The 20,467-nt window shown below is 35.1% G+C and overlaps 4 protein-coding genes, 1 long non-coding RNA gene and 1 other non-coding gene across 6 annotated transcripts; 3 read left to right on the top strand and 3 right to left on the bottom strand.

The window, feature by feature from the left end:
- Positions 1 to 2,168: 2,168 nt before the first annotated feature.
- Positions 2,169 to 4,241, top strand: LOC104715307 (uncharacterized). Its single transcript, XM_087465609.1, has 4 exons — positions 2,169 to 2,731; positions 3,446 to 3,590; positions 3,713 to 3,787; positions 3,927 to 4,241. Exons 1-4 carry the CDS (start codon positions 2,169 to 2,171, stop codon positions 4,239 to 4,241), a joined length of 1,098 nt encoding a protein of 365 aa, XP_087321735.1.
- Positions 4,242 to 6,911: 2,670 nt separating this feature from the next.
- Positions 6,912 to 9,182, bottom strand: LOC147938367 (uncharacterized). Its single transcript, XM_087465608.1, has 2 exons — positions 9,063 to 9,182; positions 6,912 to 9,008 (listed from the first exon to the last, which is right to left on the bottom strand). The coding sequence occupies exons 1-2, from the start codon at positions 9,180 to 9,182 to the stop codon at positions 6,912 to 6,914; spliced, it is 2,217 nt and encodes a 738-aa protein (XP_087321734.1).
- Positions 8,854 to 8,960, top strand: LOC147938368 (small nucleolar RNA R71). Its single transcript, XR_015567526.1, has one exon. It is a non-coding gene; the product is annotated as a small nucleolar RNA R71 (small nucleolar RNA).
- A 3,500-nt stretch (positions 9,183 to 12,682) lies between the features above and the next one.
- On the bottom strand, positions 12,683 to 13,440 carry LOC109126660 (uncharacterized). Its single transcript, XR_015565753.1, has 2 exons — positions 13,197 to 13,440; positions 12,683 to 13,042 (listed from the first exon to the last, which is right to left on the bottom strand). It is a non-coding gene; the product is annotated as an uncharacterized LOC109126660 (long non-coding RNA).
- A 2,915-nt stretch (positions 13,441 to 16,355) lies between these two features.
- LOC104711053 (histone H2B.6) lies at positions 16,356 to 16,940 on the top strand. Its single transcript, XM_010427723.3, has one exon. It carries the CDS (start codon positions 16,356 to 16,358, stop codon positions 16,806 to 16,808), a length of 453 nt encoding a protein of 150 aa, XP_010426025.2. The 3' UTR covers positions 16,809 to 16,940.
- LOC104711054 (expansin-like A1) lies at positions 16,929 to 18,209 on the bottom strand. The gene is made up of 3 exons (XM_010427724.2): positions 17,921 to 18,209; positions 17,538 to 17,832; positions 16,929 to 17,443 (listed from the first exon to the last, which is right to left on the bottom strand). The coding sequence occupies exons 1-3, from the start codon at positions 18,039 to 18,041 to the stop codon at positions 17,065 to 17,067; spliced, it is 795 nt and encodes a 264-aa protein (XP_010426026.1). The 5' UTR covers positions 18,042 to 18,209; the 3' UTR covers positions 16,929 to 17,064.
- Positions 18,210 to 20,467: the final 2,258 nt, after the last annotated feature.

Raw genomic sequence — 20,467 nt, 5'->3', positions numbered from 1 at the left:
AGTACAGCTCATTCAACTTGCATCATAGTATTAGTAACTTGGACATTGATTCTAGATGGTCTATTTGCAAGCTTTAGGAGCTGAGATCCCACTTTCAAACCTCACCTACCTTCTTATGTCTTGTTTATTTGTTTGGGCAAGCAAAGACTAAGTTTGGGGGTGTTGATGTTCATATATTTTACCATGTTTTCCCTTAGTTTATTCACATCTTTTGCATCTTTTGCTATCCATTTAGGCCATTATTGCATAGCTTTAGGACTAATCATGCATTAGAGTTTAGTTGCATTGCATTTGCATCTTTTCATGCATAATCAGGTGATTTTGGAGTTTAAGGAGCATGGAAGCAATGCTGAGGAGAAGTGAGCCAATCATGAAGGGAAAGCAAGAGAGTTAAGGCTGAAGAACCAAGGTCCAGAGTCCAATTCGACCGCACACTCAACAGACACTCGACCGTGTGCTGAGGAGGACTCGACCGAGTGGAGGATGCACAAGAGAAGCCAGCTCGACCTGCCACTCGACCGAGCACAGGTCGAGTTGACCGAGCTGTTGACTATTTTGTCTTTTAGTATTTTTAGGGCTTCCACTCCCTCTCCTATATAAAGCCTTGTACCTGCAGCCACCAAAAGAGTCCAGCTTTTTAGATATTCTCTAAACCTAGTTTTTACCCTTTTGGGAATTATTCCTTTTGCACTTCTTTTATTTTTAGATCTTGTACTTGTTTTTAAGGAGAAAAGGCTAAATTCTTCAATATTGTTGGTTCCATAACTTTCTTAATATTGAGAATTCGAGTTTGATTCTTTCTCCAATATTGAAGATCTTTGTTTCATCTTTCTAATGATTCAAGTTTCAGATTTTCTGGGTTTTTTACTTTGTTCATCATGTGTTCTTGTGAGTAGTTCTCTAGGATCTTGAGGATGGGTTAGGCTGGATTGATCTTGTGGTTTGTTTGATTTGGTCAAGCTTGATTGTTGTAGATCTCTTCTAGGCTAGATGGTCTTAATGCTGATCCTATATCTGAGAGGGTAGGGTTTGATTTCAAGCATCTTAGCATCACACCAATGTTTAAGAAGCATAGATAAGGCTAGATCTAGAGCTTACCATTAGGCTTGCTAAGAGATTAGAGGTCTTGTTTGGTTTGAGATGTATTGCTTAATGCCTGCTTGTGTAGATTCTTTTATTTGTGAGAACAAGTCTAGAGATGCATAGGTTTGATTGTTTCTTGCCATGAGGGTGCACTACAAGAAAACATGGATTTTACGATTACAGTTGGCGACTATATATGTAGTCGCCATTTTAGGCGACTAAGTAGCAACTATATAGCAACTATTTTATGACTACATATATTTGGTCGTATATCAGTCGTTTTTTAACGACTACATAACGTTGTCGCTAGTTTAGTCGTAATTTAGCGACTAATTTATGACTATTTTGCATACCAAAATATGTAGTCGCTAAATAGTCACCAATTTTGTGGTATTCTTCACATATTAACTATAAATACAAGAATCATGTGTTTGCATTCTCATATCTATACTTATGTTTAGGTGCAGCATGTCTTATTAATTGTTTTCTATTACTGCAGATGTGAATTGGTTTATATGTAACTAATGTTTATATGTCACTAATGTTTTTAAGTTTTTTTATATATATCCATGTTTACATTCTTTATATACTATTAGATATTCACATTCTTTAAGTTTATATGTAACTAATGTTTTGTAATTTTTAAGTGATCAATATATTATGTAGTGTATATATAAGTAGCAGATTTCAAATAATATGTAAACTAAACTAAATTATATGTTTCTCTAAAATTAAATATGGCTACAGATTCGCGACTAATAAGTGACTAACTACAGAATATTGGGTTTAAACATGTTTATTACGTGTTGGACCAGGTTTTGGACTACAAGAGAAGCCCAATTTGTTAAAATAAAATCACATACCAACTCATCAGCGACTAATAAGCGACTAATTTTAAAACATTTAGGGACTAAACAAGCCCGGGAATCCATTTACGCGGTCCAGCCGATAAACAAACGACCTAACCCTAATGCTCAAACCCTAATCTCTCATTTCTGATTTCTCACCGTTCTTCGCCGTTTCTCTCAATCTCTCATCTCTCAATCTCTCATCGACGCAATCGCCAATTCTCTCAGTCTTCTACGATGCCGGTTAAGAAGTCTGGACGAAAGAGGAATGTCCCCAACGCTGCTCTCAGACCCGGTGGCTCGAACCCTACGTCGAAGGTTCAAAAAGTCAATCCTTTACCGCCGCAGTACAACTTCACGCCAGCGGCTCACAATCCAATGCCTCAGACGCCTCAAGAACAAGTCCGTGTTTCCCCCCAACTATCGACGTCAGCCGGACCGCAGGTGAGAAACTATCCACCGCCACAGATCCTGTTTGAGAATTCCGTGAATCGAAGCCGAGAAGACCAACCAGCTAGGTCATTACCAGAAGTCCAAAATAATCCACCGGTTCAATCGAATCCTTTGCATGCTTCTAGGAGATCTCCAGTTCAGAACTCTCACGCTCAAAGCCATCCGTCTTCTCAAGGTAACAACCAAAGCCATCCGTCCTCTCAAGGTAACAACTTCGAGGAGCCAGATCCAGTATTGCCGGAACTCCGGGAGGACACGTTGAGGGCTCTTAACGCCATACTTATGGTGCCGAACCGCGACAAATTTACCACCGTGCTCTCTCCGGAACCGAAGCCTAACACGACTTGGTGAGTAAACATGTTTTAATTTTGTTTTGTCATACATGTGTTAGGGTGATATGTGATTGTTTTGTGATTGTTTTGTCATTGTTTTGTTGAGTATATGTGTTTTGTCATACATGTGTTACATAGTCGAGTGATATGTGATTGTTTTGTCATTGTTTTGTCGAGTATATGTGTTTTGTCATACATGTGTAACATAGTCGAGTGATATGTGATTGTTTTGTGGTTGTTTTGTCATTGTTTTGTCGAGTATATGTGTTTTGTCATACATGTGTAACATAGTCGAGTGATATGTGATTGTTTTGTGATTGTTTTGTCATTGTTTTATCGAGTATATGTGTTTTGTCATGAACTTTTGTGTTTTGCCATGAACTATTGTTTATTTTTTTGTCGAGTATATGTGTTTTGTCGAGTATATGTGTTTGTCATGAACTATTGTTTATTGTTTTGTCATTCCCAAGTCTCGCATCAGTTAGTAGTAACTAGAAAAGTATATGTGTTTGTCATGAACTATTGTTTATTGTTTTGTCATTCCCAAGTCTCTCATCACTTAGTTGTAATTAGAAAAGTATATGTGTTTGTCATGAACTATTGTTTATTGTTTTGTCATTCCCAAGTCTCTCATCACTTAGTAGTAACTAGAAAAGTATATGTGTTTGTCATGAACTATTGTTTATTGTTTTGTCATTCCCAAGTCTGACTTGATTCTTATGTTATGAGGTTTACTCGTGATGTCAAATCAAAACTGGTGCGGACGATTACAAAGGTTTTTACAAACAAATTTGATGGTCCATTCTACAATTGGTCATGTGTGCCTCCGGATAGAAGAGAAAGATACTTCCTTGAGTTTGCGGTATATTTTTCTGTCATATATCATTTATAGATAGGTTTTAATTGTTGCTGTCACATACAAGGCCAGATGGTACGTATGTCGATCGAAAAGCCGAGAAGATCTTCTCAACTTATGAGAAAAACTTACAAGCTAAGATATCTGAGATCGAGTCAGATCCTTCACGAGCTCAGGAGCTCACAGCAGAAGATTATACGACCATCTTTCTTCAGGTAAAGTACCATTTTCACAATTTCACAATCTATATTTAAAGAGTCTTCATAACTTTCATTTTCAGAACTAACAGTTTCATTTTTTCTTTTCTAAGTCCACTGAGAAGGATTCACGAGGTAATCTTTTTGGACTTGGAAGCCTCAAGATCATCTTCAGGATCTTCTCAATGGCAAGAGCTATCAACGAGGAGAGTCATCGTTTGTAGCATTGCAAGATCAAGTGAAGGAAGCTCATCGTATAATTGAAGAACAAGTTGCCTATACTACAAAACGTGATGCTGAGATTGCTGCTCTTGAAGCAGAACACTCCAAAGTTGTGGCTGAGCAACAGAAGAAGATAGAGCACTTGGAAAAGTTCATGCGTACGATGTGTCCGGCCTATGTTGAATTCCAAGAGTCTGAATCAAGTGATGCATCCACCGCCTCTCCAACACAAAGAACATCTCCTTCTTAGGTTACTTCTTAAGCTACTTATTCGGCTACTTATTATGTTTAGAACCTCTTTTGGTTATTATGAACTTGTCACTTTGGGATGATGTGTCAATCATAGTTTTTGATTGATCACTTTTGGTTCTCTTTTTGTGGTTCTCTTTTTGTAATTGCTAATGTGGTGAAAAAATTACTATTGTGGTGAACTTTGGTTATTAAAAATATGAATTTTAGGTTTCTGTTTGATTAGAAATTCGATTTATAAAATAAAACAAAACAATTATGGTTTTAATCACTATAGTCGTCAAACCAGTCGTCGTAACATAGTCATCAAATAGTCGCTAAATAGTAGCCACTGAGTCGTATAATTTAACGACGAATTCACAACTATTCGTAAACAACTTCTGTCAATATTTTATTAATCGTAACATAGTCGTCCAATAGTCGTAACTACTAACGACTAAATTACGACTATGTTTACGACTACATGCCATAGTCGTAACATAGTCGATATTTACCGACTATGTTACAACTGAATTTCCTTACCGACTGCCGATTTACGACAACAGTTATTAGTCGTAATTTAGTCGTTATGTATGATTTAGCGACTATATAGTGACTAATAGTGCAGTCGTAAATCACCTGTTTTCTTGTAGTGGTGGAAGAAGCTTGTCTTAGAATAATATGTCTAGAGATTAGCTCAAAGTTTGCTTGAGATTTGTTGACCAAGTTAGATAACCACAATGGTTAGTTCAGCCCATGAATCCCTCCTCAGGACCTTCTTTGTTTATAGATTTTAAAGTCTTAATCCTGTTGCTTGCTTGTTGTTTGATTTGTATTTGCATTGCTCTGTTTTTATTGTGTTGCTCTGTTTTTGCGTTTAGTCCAGCTCGACCCTGCACTCGATCAACACTCGATCGAGTGCTTGCTCGAGTTCATCCCTAGAACTTTGGTTTATGATTTGTAGTTGTCCTGTCTTATCTCTTGTCTCATTCTATTTGCATTCCAGTTGTATTTACTTTTTATCTTGTTCATTATTGTCTTGCATTAGTTCATTATTGTAGTTTCTATTTCTGTTCTAGCTTCATATTAGTCATAATCATTCTGTTCCATTTACATTTAGCATCTAGTTCTTATAGTTTTACTTTCTGCACTTTGCATTTTAATCATAGGATTGTTAGTGACAAACATCCTTACATTTGGCTTGACTTAGTCTCATATACATATCTTAATTGCTCACAAACAATCATTTAGGATTGACACCTCTTATATTGCAACTGCATAAGGGGAATTGAAACACCTTACCATCCATCCATTCATATCTCATTGCATACATTCATCACCATTCACCATCCATACAAAATACTTGTTTCACTATACTCCCAATCTTGTTTGATTTTCCTTTACTCTTTTCATTTTGAATCTAGGAGATTATAACAATACTTTCTATCCCTTTTCTTTGAGACTTAGAGCTTATAACCAACTTAACCTTAGAGACTTTTCTTTTCTTTAACCAAGTAAACCTTTATTTCCCTTCTTATTCTCTCTTGTTCCCAAACTTGAACCCAAATCAACATTCTAACCACCTATTTCTTTCAAAACCAGTCCTATTAGGTAGCTATAAAGATTCCAAGCCTAGCTAAAAACAAGAGCCAGTTCTTTGTCATTCTCAATACTCTCAAGATTTCACAACCTATAGCATTATCAAGAAAAGGCCTCACTCAACAAATAAATACAAGGCTTGAAAGAAAAAGCTGGGGTTCAAAGGTGTGGCAAGAGATTGGGTTAAACAAAATAGAGTGGCAAATAGAGATAGTTAACCCAAATGAAAATTCCATGAGCAAGCATTCATAGTCCATATGCAAGATAATTTAAAGATCAAATTAAAGTCCAAATAATATAGAGATGTAGCAATTATCAAGCAAGCTTTACACTAGAAGAAAATGCTTTCAAGTAACACAATGCTTTTAAGCCTAGATTGTTCATTTTTTCCCAAAGATTAAACAAGCACCAATGAACTATAAATGAGGGCTGTGGGTTCAATCCTAAGTCTCTACTTCTACCAAGGTAGTTTCATTATTATCCCAAATGCAAATGCAAATGCATACTTAATGCTTCTAGACTCAATCCTAAACACAAGAATGAATATGCAAAGCTACATGAATTTGTTTTTGTTTTTTCGAAAATTTTTCAATTTTTTTTTATTTTTCTCAAAACATAGCTATTAACAATGCATCACACAAAACATAAAAGTCAAAACAGAACAAAATGTTAGATGGCTAGTCTCTCCCCCAAACTTAATTCACACAGTCCCTGTGTGAGAAAAGTCCAAGAGAAAGACTAACAAAATAAAGAAAACAAGACTCAAATGATATATACAATAGGATGTGAGGACCATACCTTGGCCCTAGTTGTGAACTTTAGGGAATGGAGTGATAGGAGGAGATTTAGTGCTCCCTTGAGATCTTGCTGAATTGGTGGAAGGAGATTGGAGGTTGATAGTAATGACACTTGAGAGAAGTTCATGAAGCTTATCCTTGTCATAATGATAGTTGGGATCTAGCTTGGCTTTGACACTTGCAAAAGGTGAAGAAGGACCTTTGTTCTTCACTTTGTACTCTATTGCTCCATCAACAAGCCCCAAGGGATGCAAACACAAAGTCATAGGAGAAGAAACAATGGTGGGAAGCTGGTTTTATTTCTTCTTCCTCTTCTTCTTGTCAACAACTTTATTTGCTTGACCCAAATCCTCTACTCTTGAATCTCCTTTGAGGTCATCAAACAAGGAGTCTAAACACTCACCATCCACAATGTCCTCATCAAGCTTTGTGGTCTCTTTAATCTCCACTTTATCAACTTGGAGCTCTTGATGTTGGTCATTCAAGTCTCTATGCTCTTCCTTAGTTGCCACTTCTTCACTAGTGATTGTTCCACAAAACATTGTAGAGGAAGAAGGTTTGATAGGATAGGATGTGTTAGGATTCACATGAAGAAGAGTTATTCTCTTATTTGGGAACTCAATGCTTGCCCCCACAGTGTTGAGAAAGGGAGTTCCTAGTATGAGAGGGAGCTTGTTGGTTTCTTTCATCTTCACTATCATGAAGTCTGTTGGAACTGTGCAATCCCCAACCTTGAGTGGATAATTTTCAAGCAAACCAAGTGGAGAATTTGAGGAAGCATCTCCAAACATGATGGAAGAAGAGGGCTGCTTCATGTCATTGATCCCAAGACTCTTTACCATCTCAAGTGACATTACATTGACACTTGCTCCTGAATCACATAAGGCATCATCAAGTTGTAAAGCACCAAGTGAGCAAGGTATAGTAAATCTGCCTGGATCCTCAAGCTTTGAAAGTGTTTTTGGACTGGGTTGTTGTTCACTTGGTGAATCAAAAATTCCCATGATTTCTTCCACCTTCTCTCTGTTTGCTAGAATAGCTTTGATGAACTCTATATGGAGAGGAACTTGAGAGAAACTATCCACATAAGGCAAAGGTGCTCCAACTCTATTCATATTAGCTTTGAAACTTGAGAGCACTTTCTTTTTGGCCTTTGTAAGAACCCTATGTGGAAATGGAATTGGAGGAATATAAAGAGGAAGAGCAACACTTGGTTCATCTTTCTTTTCAACCTCCTTGGCAACTATCTCCTTACCCCTTGATCCCTTCTCAGATTTCTCAACTTTAGCAACCACCAAACTCTCAGCATCAGAACCATATAGGAGAGAAGAGATCTCTTCAATAGACCTTTCATTCTCATCAGCATGGCTATCCATTTTTGATTTTTCAAAACTCATACTAGTAACCTTGTTCACTTCTTCCATGAAGATGGCATTGCAAAACTCCTTTGGGTTTGGTAGAGAACCCATTTGTCTTGTTGATGATGAGGAAGCTTGTCCTTGGACTTGTGTTTGCAACCTCTCTATCTTAGCATTTAACTCACCATAGACATTTTCAACCTTGTGGTGCATTGCTTTCATTTGTGTGGCAAGTTCAATGGCACCTCTCCCTTGTCCTTCTAGGAGTTGTCTAAGTAAAGCATTTGTGTCATCTACTTGACCTTGAGGATGTGGTGCATTCATTTGTTGCTGAGGGTGAGAATAATTTTGAGGCTTGGCTTGGTAGTTTCCTTGAGGTTTTGGCTGATAGTTGGGTTGGGAAGGAAAACCAGGTGGTTTTTGTGGTGGATAAGTCTGATCTTGTGGGTTCTCCACATTGGTGCTGCGGTAAGAGAGGTTTGGGTGGTTGCGGTAATTAAGATTGAACTTTTTATATCCTTGGCCTCCTACATAGTTGACTTCCTCTTGACCTTCAACACAAGCTTCCATGCCTTCTTGATAAAGTTCACAATCATTGACAAAGTGAACTTGCTTTTGATTGGCCATAAGCATCTTATCCATCTTGTCATTTAATGCTTTGATCTCCTTCCTTTGCTGCTCATTCATATCAGAATAATCTCTTGAGGTTCTACCATAATCTTCTCCATAGTTCCCATCACTTTGAGCAAGATTCTCAACCAGCAACATCCCTTGTTCTGCATTTTGGCCCAAGAAGTTTCCATTGCTTGTTGTATAAAGAAGCATTCTATACTTAGGCAAAACTCCTCTATAGAGTGTACTCAACTGTGACTCCTTGGAGAAACCATGATGTGGACACTGAGAGATATACCCCTTGAATCTTTCCCATGCTTCACAAAAACTCTCATTTCCCTTTTGAGCAAAGCTTGATATCTCATTCCTTATCCTTGTTGTTCTTGTAGTAGAGAAGAATTTGGAGAGGAAAGCTTTCTTACACTAATCCCAGGTGGTAATGGTATTGTGAGGCAGATTCTTTTCCCAAATGTGAGCCTTGTCACCAAGAGAGAAGGGGAAAAGGCGCAGCTTGAAGGCATCTTCAGAGATACCATTGATCTTAACAGTCCCACAAAACCTATCAAATTGATCCAAGTGATCAAGAGGGTCTTCCATTGCCAAACCATGAAATTTTGATCATTGAACCATGTTGATAAGACTGGCCTTGATCTCAAAGTGATTGTTCTCAACTGGTGGAGCTCTAATTCCAGTTCTATGTCCATTGACATTTGGTGCATCATAGGCTCCAATGAGAGGGGCTTGTCTTGGAGGATGGATAGGAGCTTGGTTTTCATTGGGCTGATCATGTCCATTATGACCAGCGGCTGGAGGCGGGTTGTTCTCCATGGCTTGGCGGGCTAGACGGCGGTTCTCTCTTTCAAGTCGGGGTACGTCGTCAACAGGCTGAAACAAGTTTGCTAAGCTGTGGTTTCTCAAGTTCATACACCCTGAAAATCAAATACTAACCACCAATGCAACCCAAGTAACAAACAGTGTAAAGTAAATGAATAGTCTCAAGCAAAGATGAAATCCTAATGGTCAATTAGAATGCAAACGGGCAACGGCGCCAAATTGATGTAGTAACTTTCATATCAATTATTATCAATCCACAATTTGCATTAAACAACACACTAAGAATACACAAAGATGCTTAATCTATTCTTAATAAGGAAAAGTTCTTTTCTCACAATCTTAGCTAACAAAATGATTCAAACAAAGTAAACAAGACAATGCAAACTCAAGGCAATAGAACACAACTAGCAATAATACTGAAAATCAAGAATTTACAAGAGAACCTTGGGCAAGTTAATTGACTTGGGAGATAGCTAATCAATCTTAGATGTCTAAGTAACAATCAAGAACAATCCTATGGCTAGAACACTTATGCAAATCAATTCATTTCCATGATAGAGATCCTATGATAATCAAGTGATAATCAACAATTTCCAAAGGTAATCACAAGACAAACATGCATTAAGAACAAGTTCAAATACCACTAAGCACCCTAATCATCAATTTCCATTGGCTAGGAATGCAAAGCTCTTGAAAAGTTTGGTTCAGGAATTTCATCAAACACCTTGTGGGCATGGAAATCCTAAAGTCTAAATTCAAGCTTGATCAATGCTATCTAGCATTATTATCACTAATCAAGATAGGAAATGCATAAATAAAGCCCTAGACATCAAAGATCAACCATCTATCTCTCTAATCTACCAAGCCCAAAATTCTTAAAAGATCTACTCACTCATCATCATGATCACACAAAGGAAAGAGTTTGATCTTTGTGAAATCATGATAAGAGTTTATAGATTGAGAGATTAGAAGAAGAAATTGCTATTAAAACTGGGAAATCAAAAGGATTCAATAACCAAGAGTAAACAAGCTTATGAACCCTAAGTGGCTACTAAAACAAGAGATAAGATAAGATATCAGTCTCCTTAATAGGTTTAGAGTATTTATAGGAGAGTAGAAGAGAACCTAGGTCAACCCAAAACAAACTGGGTCAAACCCGGATCAAAAATATAACAAGCTTGGTGTGAACTCCATCGGCCATGGGTTGGCCGAGTGGTGTAGCCGCGTGTCTTCCCTCGGCCTTGGTTTGGCCGCGTGTGTCTTCGCACCTTCAACCATTTGAACTCCATCGGCCTAGGCTTGGCCGAGTGGTGTGGCCGCAATTGTGTCTTCGCACCTTGGTCCATCTGATCTCCAGTTCTGGCTGTATATACTCTCACTAAAACAGCTATAACTCCTTACACACACATCCGATTATCCTTAAATCACCTCCATTGAAAATCTTACTCAATTTCCAATAACTTTGGTGAAGAACTCCAGAGCTAAATACCAATGAAAGGTCTTCATACGAGTCGATCTTTGAGGGACTGCAGACTGGTTCCGAATCATCAATCATCTTGTGCGCATCCAAATGTGTGTCTTCCATTATATTGCTAATTCTTGACTTATTTAGCTCCAAAGCACACTTTTCTTGTACATCTCTACTCCAACATCTGAGATACCAAACTTGATGCAAAATGCAACCTAAACAACTTAAATGCTCATGAATATGCACAAAACAATAAATAATTAAGCTTTAAAATCACATAAGAACACAAGATATCACTCTCCATCACGAGATTCCTGTTTTCGAGGATGTGGAAGATGCTCTCGAGCGAACGGGGTCTCCTGAGCATCCTCTGAACTTTCATATTCCAGATCCTATGGAAGGAATTGATTGTTCAACAAAGTCTCTGTCAATTCATGGATCGAATTGGTGATCATAGCTTGAATGTTTGTTTGCATCACTCATTGAGCTGTTCCTCTTCACGCCGTTCAGATTTTTTTTTTTGCGCATAGCAGCCATGTTTGCAAAAGTCAAAAACACGGTTGGGAACGAATTGTCTTTGTCACTGATACCAAAACTGGCACAGCGTAACCGGGATAGAACCTTGTGCTTATTGATTCCTGGGAATGGCCAAACAGAAGGAATGTCTAGTTGTTCGTTGATTCGAAGAATAGCCGAACAAGAGACGAGACTTGAAAATCGTTGATTCGATGAATAGCCAATGTTCAAGAGAAAATAAAGAAGCTGAAAGCTTTGATTCTTATTCAATAATATTTTACCTATTCTAAACACAAAGGAGGCTATAAATAACAAAGAGAGACGTCAAAAACCCTAGGCCTAATGAATATAAGAAACCCAACATAAAGGTAAAGCCTACTTAACACATGAAGCTAAACAAAATATAAACTGAACCCATAAGTAAAAACCAAAATAGAGATACCGTTAAGATGCGCTGCATCATATGTGAGAATTTTTTTTTCTTTTTCTGACATCATTCACGTATATGCTACTTTGCAAATTACCTTTTATAATTTGGGTGAGAAACACACAATTTTATATTTTCCGGTTTTGACGAGAAAACACAATTTTACAATTTTATCTTTTATAATTTTGGACAGAAAACAAAATTCTCCGGTTTTTCAGTTCTGGTGTGCACATTTCCATAATTTTCTCGCCAAAATCGTGATTTTTGGTTTTGGTTGAAAAACGGTATTTTGCAAATTTTCTTGCAAAAATCATGACTTATAGTTTGGCGTAACACAAAGTTTGGTAAAAAGATTTTGTTTTGATGGAAACCCCTGTATTTTTTACATTTTGGTAAAAAAAATAAAAACATAATCGTGCCGTTTTGCGATTTTGACGGAAAAATGATAATTCTTGACTTTACAAGTTGAGAAATTTTTTTGATGTATATATGTGGTTTTGAAAATATTGTAAGTTAAGGTATTTTAGACATTTACAATTTTTGGAAGTATATCACCATATGAATCCACCACTTAAAATCATGCACATTTTTTCTACCTTTTGGATGAGTTTGACAAATACATCTAGATGATGTGTTTAATTGCACTAAACAAACATCATTTTTCATCTGCATCACGAATATCATTTTTCATCTGCATCTAGGTTGACCATTTGGAAGAACAAATGAACATCACTTATATATAGTTTAATGGTTTTCCCAAAAAAAATTATTTGATTTGTAGGATTAGGAAACCAAAACTAATATGTAAAACAATAATGTATATTGTTCAAGTATGCGTTTTCTATGTTTAAATTTGTAATCTTAACTCATCTTGATTTTATTTAAGACGATATTCATAATTTATGACCATCAACAAAAATAACAAATCAAAATTATTTAAATAAATTATTTTATTTAATAACTTGTTATTAGACTAATATTTTTAATTTAATCATTATAATTTCAATCTTCGTGGTGGAGGTGCTCCATTGCCAAAACCTTTATGATCTTGAATACCATGCTGCTTGGAAGAACTGATATCAACTGAATCCATACCATATAAATTATACACGCAAATATGGCGTTTTTTGTCGCAGTACGCATTATCACATAAACAGTTTCGCATGCATGTCTCGTCTGTATCGCACTTATCCACGTACGCAAAATTTTGTCCTTAAAATCACCAAAAATTAAACAAATTGATCTTTGAAACAAAAATATTAAAATTAAATTTAACAAAGACTAGTCTCAAAAATTGGTAAAAATATATGTAAAATTCTATTGGTTTGTTTGAAAATGTTACTATTGATAAAGTGTGCACACTTACCGAAGAAGACGATGACAAGAAGAGAAACCAATAACATACTTTTAAATGAAATGTTTTTCATTCTCTAAGTAATTGTTCTCTTGATTTCTCTAAGTAAATGTTCTTTTACTTTCAGTGGTGAAGTTAATGGTTGCACTTCATCTCTTGTCAAATTTACATCAATTTATATGTTCATATCAAGATTTAACTTACCAAATATATATATGTGCAATTATTTCAAGATTTGATTTATCAATATTTTTTCTTTGTATCCATATTTGACTTATCATTTATAAGTGAAAATCTGATATGTGTAATTATTTCAAGATTTGAATTATCAATATTTTTTCTTTGTATCCAGATTTGACTTACCATTTATAAGTGAAAATCTGATGTGTAATTATTTCAAGATTTGATTTATCAATATTTTGTTCTTTGTATCTAGATTTGACTTACCATTTATAACTGAAAATCTAATATGTGTAATTATTTCAAGATTTGATTTATCAATCTTTTTTTTCTTTGTATCCAGATTTGACTTACCATTTATAAGTGAAAATCTGATATGTGTAATTATTTCAAAATTTGATTTAACAATATTTTTTTCTTTGTATCTAGATTTGACTTACCATTTGTAAGTGAAAATCTGATATGTGTAATTATTTCAAGATTTGATTTATCAATATTTTTTTCTTTGTATCCAGATTTGACTTACCATTTATAAGGTAAAATCTGATATGTGTAATTATTTCAAGATTTGACTTTCCAAACATGGATATGCATAAATTTTTAATTACTATTGAAATTTTTATAAACATATTTATATCAAATCATATAACTATGAACCTCCTTATTCATATTTAATTATATCAATTCATATTTATATGAACCTCCTTATTCACCCCTATTAGCTTTTTTTTTTGTAGGCCAAATATTTTTAGAAAGCCCAAATGGGAACGTAATCGGTACAAGAAAGGCTACGAAAAGGCCCACCAATTGCAAATATTTCAAGATAAGAAAAACAAAATGAAGACACGTGTTATGCAACGTGGGATGTTGAGAGAAGAAGAAGGTTTCGTCAGCAACGCCATCACCGACTCATCTTCACCGGAAACTTCCTTCGTCGGCCAGAGGATCATCTCAGTCCTCCGAGAAACCTCTACCTCTAGTTGCCTTCAACTGTACCAGATCGCCTTTTGCCAAATATTACCAGAAGAGATTGATTTGACCTAAACTTTGTCACCATAATTTCTAACCTTAGCAGATTAGTTCAGAATATTCATCAGAGAATCATCAAAACACGACGAATACTCCAATTCTTCATATCTCGTCCCAATCAAACCGCATCATCTTGATCAGTCCACCAAGGAGAACCGACGCTCTATTATAAAAGCTTTTTTGGCAGAGAGCGAGGAATTACCATCACTTGATAGAAGAATCAAGCACTTAGTGAGAAAGGATCCATCTAATGACTCCCGGAATTCACAACTTCCCACAGTTGGAAGTGTTAATTTCAACTACAAAAGACAACCAAAAGAGAAAAAAACAAAATAAAATACGAAACAAAGTCGGAAAGATAAATCGGCAACGAGGCCGGAATCTAAAAGTACAAACAAAAAACTCCGATTTAAGACGGAGATTACAAAAGAGGAACCAAAACTTTCTCTCTCTGAAAGATATGAAAGAAATAAGAGAGAGAAAGTCTTTTCTTTTAAATTCACCCCTATAGCTTAACCAATAAAAATAGAGTAGTATGCCACCTTATACTATATTTAAAAACAAATCAAAATTAAAATCAGAAAACACAACATATTAAGGAAACAAACTCTGTATCCCTTATAAATTAATAGAGAAGCACACTTGAGAAAAAAAAACTGATGTGTCAGCGTTACAGAGCTCAGAACACTTTTTATCAAATAACCCTCAAAACATCTATTTATTTACAACTCCCTGCCATTGTATTTATTAAAAAAAAACAAATCTATAATCCTCTCCTCTCACCTCATTATTATTTACATATATATAATTGACATATATAAGACAATTTTATTTTCTATAAGTTTTCAAAAATGAAAAATTTAATCAACAATTAAAATCCAAAAATGTATTTAATTATCAGTTTTATAACATATTTAATAATTAGAAATAAATTTTATTTCACAAACAATAAAAAAATTATTCATTTATTTACCACTTTTATACATTTTTCTCATTGCATTTTTTTAACTTATGATTAGTTTAAATTAAATTGATTAGTCTAAAAAGTATTTTTTATCTATTTAATGGTATAGTGATGTAGATGATAATATAAAACATAAAATATGTGAATTTGATTTTTAGAAACACAAAAACAAATCAAAAATTTCTACCTCATCTTAAAATTCTTTTCCAAGTTTAAATATTTCACGGGTAAAACATATTTTACCGAAAGCAAAACGCAAATTTGAATAAACAAAAAAAACACTACTCACATATTTTGTTTTACACAAATAAATCTTAAATCTCAAATAATAGTTTTTCTCATAATATTTTATTTAAATTGATTTATCCCGCATATAGTGCGGGTTGGTACCTAGTTAATCACTATTTTATAAACCTAAACCAACATATAATTTCATTTAATTGAAAAACCTAAAGGCTAAAAATATAAACACTATTTTATAAACCTAAATTGATATTTAATCTTGTCAAATTAAAAATATAAAGATTTTTTTCTTTAGTTTTTATCTTTAATTTTGGTTTATTTTTAAATATAGTATTATGTAGCATATAATTACTCTATTTTCATTGGTTAAATTACACAGATTAGCTTTGGATCAGGCCTATTTATTTAAATGAGCCCAATAAAAAAGCCCATCAAAACTTTTAGTGGAGCGGGAACGGAGATTTTAACGCCGCGCAACCATATACCAAATATTTGACACGTCAGCGATCCCGCTTCATGAGCTGACCTAGTTTACAAACATTCTTATAAACCGTCGATTAAAAACACAATCAACGGCTAGGATCTCCGACGTCATCGATCTTCGTCAAGACCTAATAACCAATAGAATCAATTACTCGAACTACTATAAAAGCAAAACTCATCTTCATCGAGTAAAGATATCAAAAAACACAATTCAGATCTGTGCTTCTTCTTTCTTCAACCCAGAAAAGACAAAATCACAAAAGTCAAAAACAATGGCGCCGAGAGCAGAGAAGAAGCCAGCGGAGAAGAAACCAGCCTCCGAGAAGCCAGTAGAGGAGAAATCAAAAGCCGAGAAAGCTCCGGCGGAGAAGAAACCAAAAGCCGGCAAGAAACTCCCGAAAGAAGCTGGAGCTGGAGGTGACAAGAAGAAGAAGATGAAGAAGAAGAGCGTCGAGACGTACAAGATCTACATCTTCAAGGTTCTGAAGCAAGTTCATCCCGATATTGGTATCTCAAGCAAAGCCATGGGAATCATGAACAGTTTCATCAACGATATCTTCGAGAAGCTCGCTTCGGAGTCGTCTAAGCTCGCTAGGTACAACAAGAAGCCTACGATTACTTCTCGGGAGATTCAGACTGCTGTGAGACTTGTTCTCCCTGGTGAGCTCGCTAAACACGCTGTCTCTGAAGGAACCAAAGCTGTTACCAAATTCACCAGTTCTTGAATTGGGAATTTAGGGTTTTCAAATCTTGTTTTAGGGTTTCTACTTTCGCTTGTTACCTGTTTTTGTTTTTTTTTTTAATTCTCGTTTCCCCCCAGTTGTAAAGTAATGTTATGAAATCTCTTTTGGAATCAAGATTTGCGTTTGTGTTCTTTTAAACTCGGTTAAATAAACAACTCTGTTACACATTACATATATATAAAACCTAGAAATGGTGTGTTGTGTGTGCCTAAAGAATTTGGGATTTGGAATTGAGTTACTACTTCCAGATGTGAGCATCGCATGGATCACAACCTTCTTGAGCAATGTCTGTAATTTGAACACCAGCGTCATAAGTCTTACCAGCTTCCCAATTAGCTGGGAGAGCACTCTGAGCCCAAATCATTTTGCCGTCGTATCCTCCTGTAACTACGAACCTGAACTGAAGAGCTCCGGTTGGTACTTTGTCAGTAGTCCACACGGCTCCGTGGCTTCTGCTCATGTAACCCCAACGTGATGAACCAACTTGTGCAATGTCGATGGCTACTACTTCTGTTTGACCTCCTTGGTATAAAAGCTTTATCTCCAAGTAGTTTGGCTTTTTGCTCGCTTCTTCTACTCTCACGTTCATGTTCTTGTTCCCGTAATCGCAAGGAACTCTGTTTTTATCATTTACCAAATTTTTCTTGTTACTAACTTACGAAAGTGATTAAGAAAAACAAAAAGTTAGGTGTTGGCTTTAAAGAATCGAACCTTTGGTAATCAATGTCGACAATGCCTTGTTTAAGAAGATCTCTGTCAGCACCAGAAACAGGTTTAGCCATAGCTCTAAAAGCTCTGCTACTCAGGACAAGATCGGTTTGGTTGCTCTTGTTCAAGTCTGTGACCATAACAATGGTTCCTTTGCTGCTACATAGCTTAGGGTTCTTGCATCTGACTTGGAAGCAAGCTCCACAGCCAGCACCGTCTTTGTAGATTGAAGGTGTAGCCGCTGCAATGTGTCCGGCGAAGAATCTTGTAGCCATAGAGCCATAAGCACAAGCTCCAGCTGCAAACAAAAACAACAAATCATGAGAAAAAGAAACAAACAGATGGTAACTTATAAGTAATGAGAGAAGAGAAGATTGAATCTTTACAAGAGAGAGCTGAAGCAGAGGAGAAATAAGATGCTTTAGAACGGTGAAGACATCGATCACATGCGTTAACTGATGATGAGAAGATGAAGATGACTACAACAAGGTAGAGAAAGCTTCCCATTCTTGTGTTTTCTTTTTCTTGAAGAAACAAATAATATCTATATGATCAAATTAGAGAGAAGAGAGATATGTGAATAACATGCGTTTAGAGAAGAGAGAACAAAGAATGGGATTATATAATAGTGATATGAAGATTGAAGAGAGAGTTGATGCCAGCTCAGCGTCTCCATATCTAACACACACGGTCACGTCATAGCTAGGTATGTGTGTGAGTAGCTTCCTTAATTACGCGTTTTACTCATATGTTAATAAAGTGACATCTTTAATTAATTTTATTAGTCCAAACCAAAGTAAAAGAACAAGTGTGAAAGAGAGAAGATTTAGTTTTACCAATATGAGTCATGGGGTGGGACGATGACATGGCCAATTCACCGACTCTTTTTAGCCTTTTGTACATGTCGGTCCTCTGATTAGGTAACAAACATATGGTAGAGTATTGAAAAACTAATTAAGAAACGAAACAAACCCATAAGTATATGTTTCTTTTCTTTTTTTGTAACCTAATGAAATAGTTATATTAAAAATTTGTAGTTGATTTTTAATATTTTGAAGGAACAAACATATATTTCTTGTTTGGTGATAAAAACAAAATTTCGGAAATGTGCCAGCCAGAACTTTGTTTATAAAATAGTATGATTATTGGATTTTAGTTGATTTGGAAATCTAAACAAAATCATGTATTATTAGATCATTGTTGTTTAAAATCTTTATAAAAAATGATGTATTATTTTCTTTTAAATCATTTTATTTACTAGTTGAAATTCGATATTATTTATTTAACGATTCTTAATTTTAATAAAAGTTCAATTTCACATTTGATTTTAACTGATTTGAGAGTATTTTCAGATAGAAAAATACAAAAGTTTGAACCCCAATTTTTATTATTACTTTATAGTCCATGCATTTGATATTAAAATGAAAAAAAATCATTGAGTATATCCATAAACACGTCTTACCCTATAAAGTTAATAATGGATTTTAAAACAAGAGAGAAACCTAAAAAGGGGATGGCTTTGAGAAGGATGGTAAAGATAAGAACAAATTCCAAAACCAATTTCACTTTCTTCCTTTTTTCCCTAAACCCTTTTCATCACTTTCCTCTACACATGTTTTTGTATCATTGGTTAATGTAAAAATGATAAATCTACCCAAGTATTTTCTATTTTTTATTAATTACTACTATATATTTGTCTTCCTCACTAATTAAAATTAAATCCTCTCACTTTTGTCTTATGAAAGAACTCTACATTTGTTGTTAAAAGTCACAAGGAAATGAGAGGTGTACGTGAACTTAACTAAAAGGATTAGGTTTTCTAGTCCATAACAACTCATTCCCACTAACAACCAAACCAAGTGTATAAAGTATAAACACAAATAATAATTAGGATGTGGAGCACTATAGCCTCTCCTCTCATTTTCAAGAGATTTATCACTAAACTCTTATCCACTTTGTGTTGGTATTATTAATTATCATTTAGCGGAGATATCATAATTTTGTTTGTTAAATTGTTGATTTAAGTCGATGAAATCTTCAAAATATTTCAACAGATAGGTATACCATTAAACATATCCATGTGAGAACGACTCTGTCATATCCATGGCATTGATTACTACATGTGAATATATATCTTCATACTACTCCCTCTCTTTTTGTTTCATTGTCGGGGGTATACGAAATATAAGATTACGATTCTATTTTGTCTAGATTCTATATCAATTACTGAGTATTAAATTAAAGGGACATATAGGAACGAACACTCATGTCCTCTTGAGCTTAGTGCTTAATGAGATTTGGTAAATGCTAATGTCTAGTAACAAGAAGAGTATTCATTTTTTTAAGTGGTGGGGCTGCGAAGGAGTCCACTGAGGTGAGCATGACTAATGCCAAAACCAATGCATTTCCACCTAATCTTAGCCTTCTATTTGTTTAAGTAAGCACATCGTCTAGTTCGGCTAATTCAAGCCAGTAATTTTTAAAATGTTTAAAAAGAGTTACACTTATTTTTGTGACTCTTAATTTTTGTAACATTTCTTAAAAATTGAAAGAATTTCCAAAAACACTTTGCTAATCAAAATTTCTTAGAAATTAAACATATCCAAATTAGTTATTTGTTTGATTTTTCTTTTTCAACATGATAAATTATTCCGACTTGCAAAGTATTTCTTAAGAAAAGAAAACCAAACAAAACAAAACAAATATGATATGAATATGATTCTGTTAAGGCAACACTTGTGCTTGCTTGTTGATGGCCTTGTAAACTGCCGTTTGTACGTATGATGAAGAGTCACAGGGGATCCCTGTCGAAAATCTAATGATGTTTCACAAAAAATACAAAAGTGCTCCTTCCGTTGTTCTTGCTGGTTTCTCTTTGGCGGTATTATAAAAGAATCATTAATGTCTCTGATGACTGATAACAACTATTGCAA

This window comes from Camelina sativa, chromosome 9 (genome assembly GCF_030686135.1).
Source record: "Camelina sativa cultivar CO46 ecotype springtype chromosome 9, ASM3068613v1".
Lineage (NCBI taxonomy): Eukaryota > Viridiplantae > Streptophyta > Magnoliopsida > Brassicales > Brassicaceae > Camelina > Camelina sativa.
This window is presented reverse-complemented; position numbering and strand designations above follow the sequence as displayed.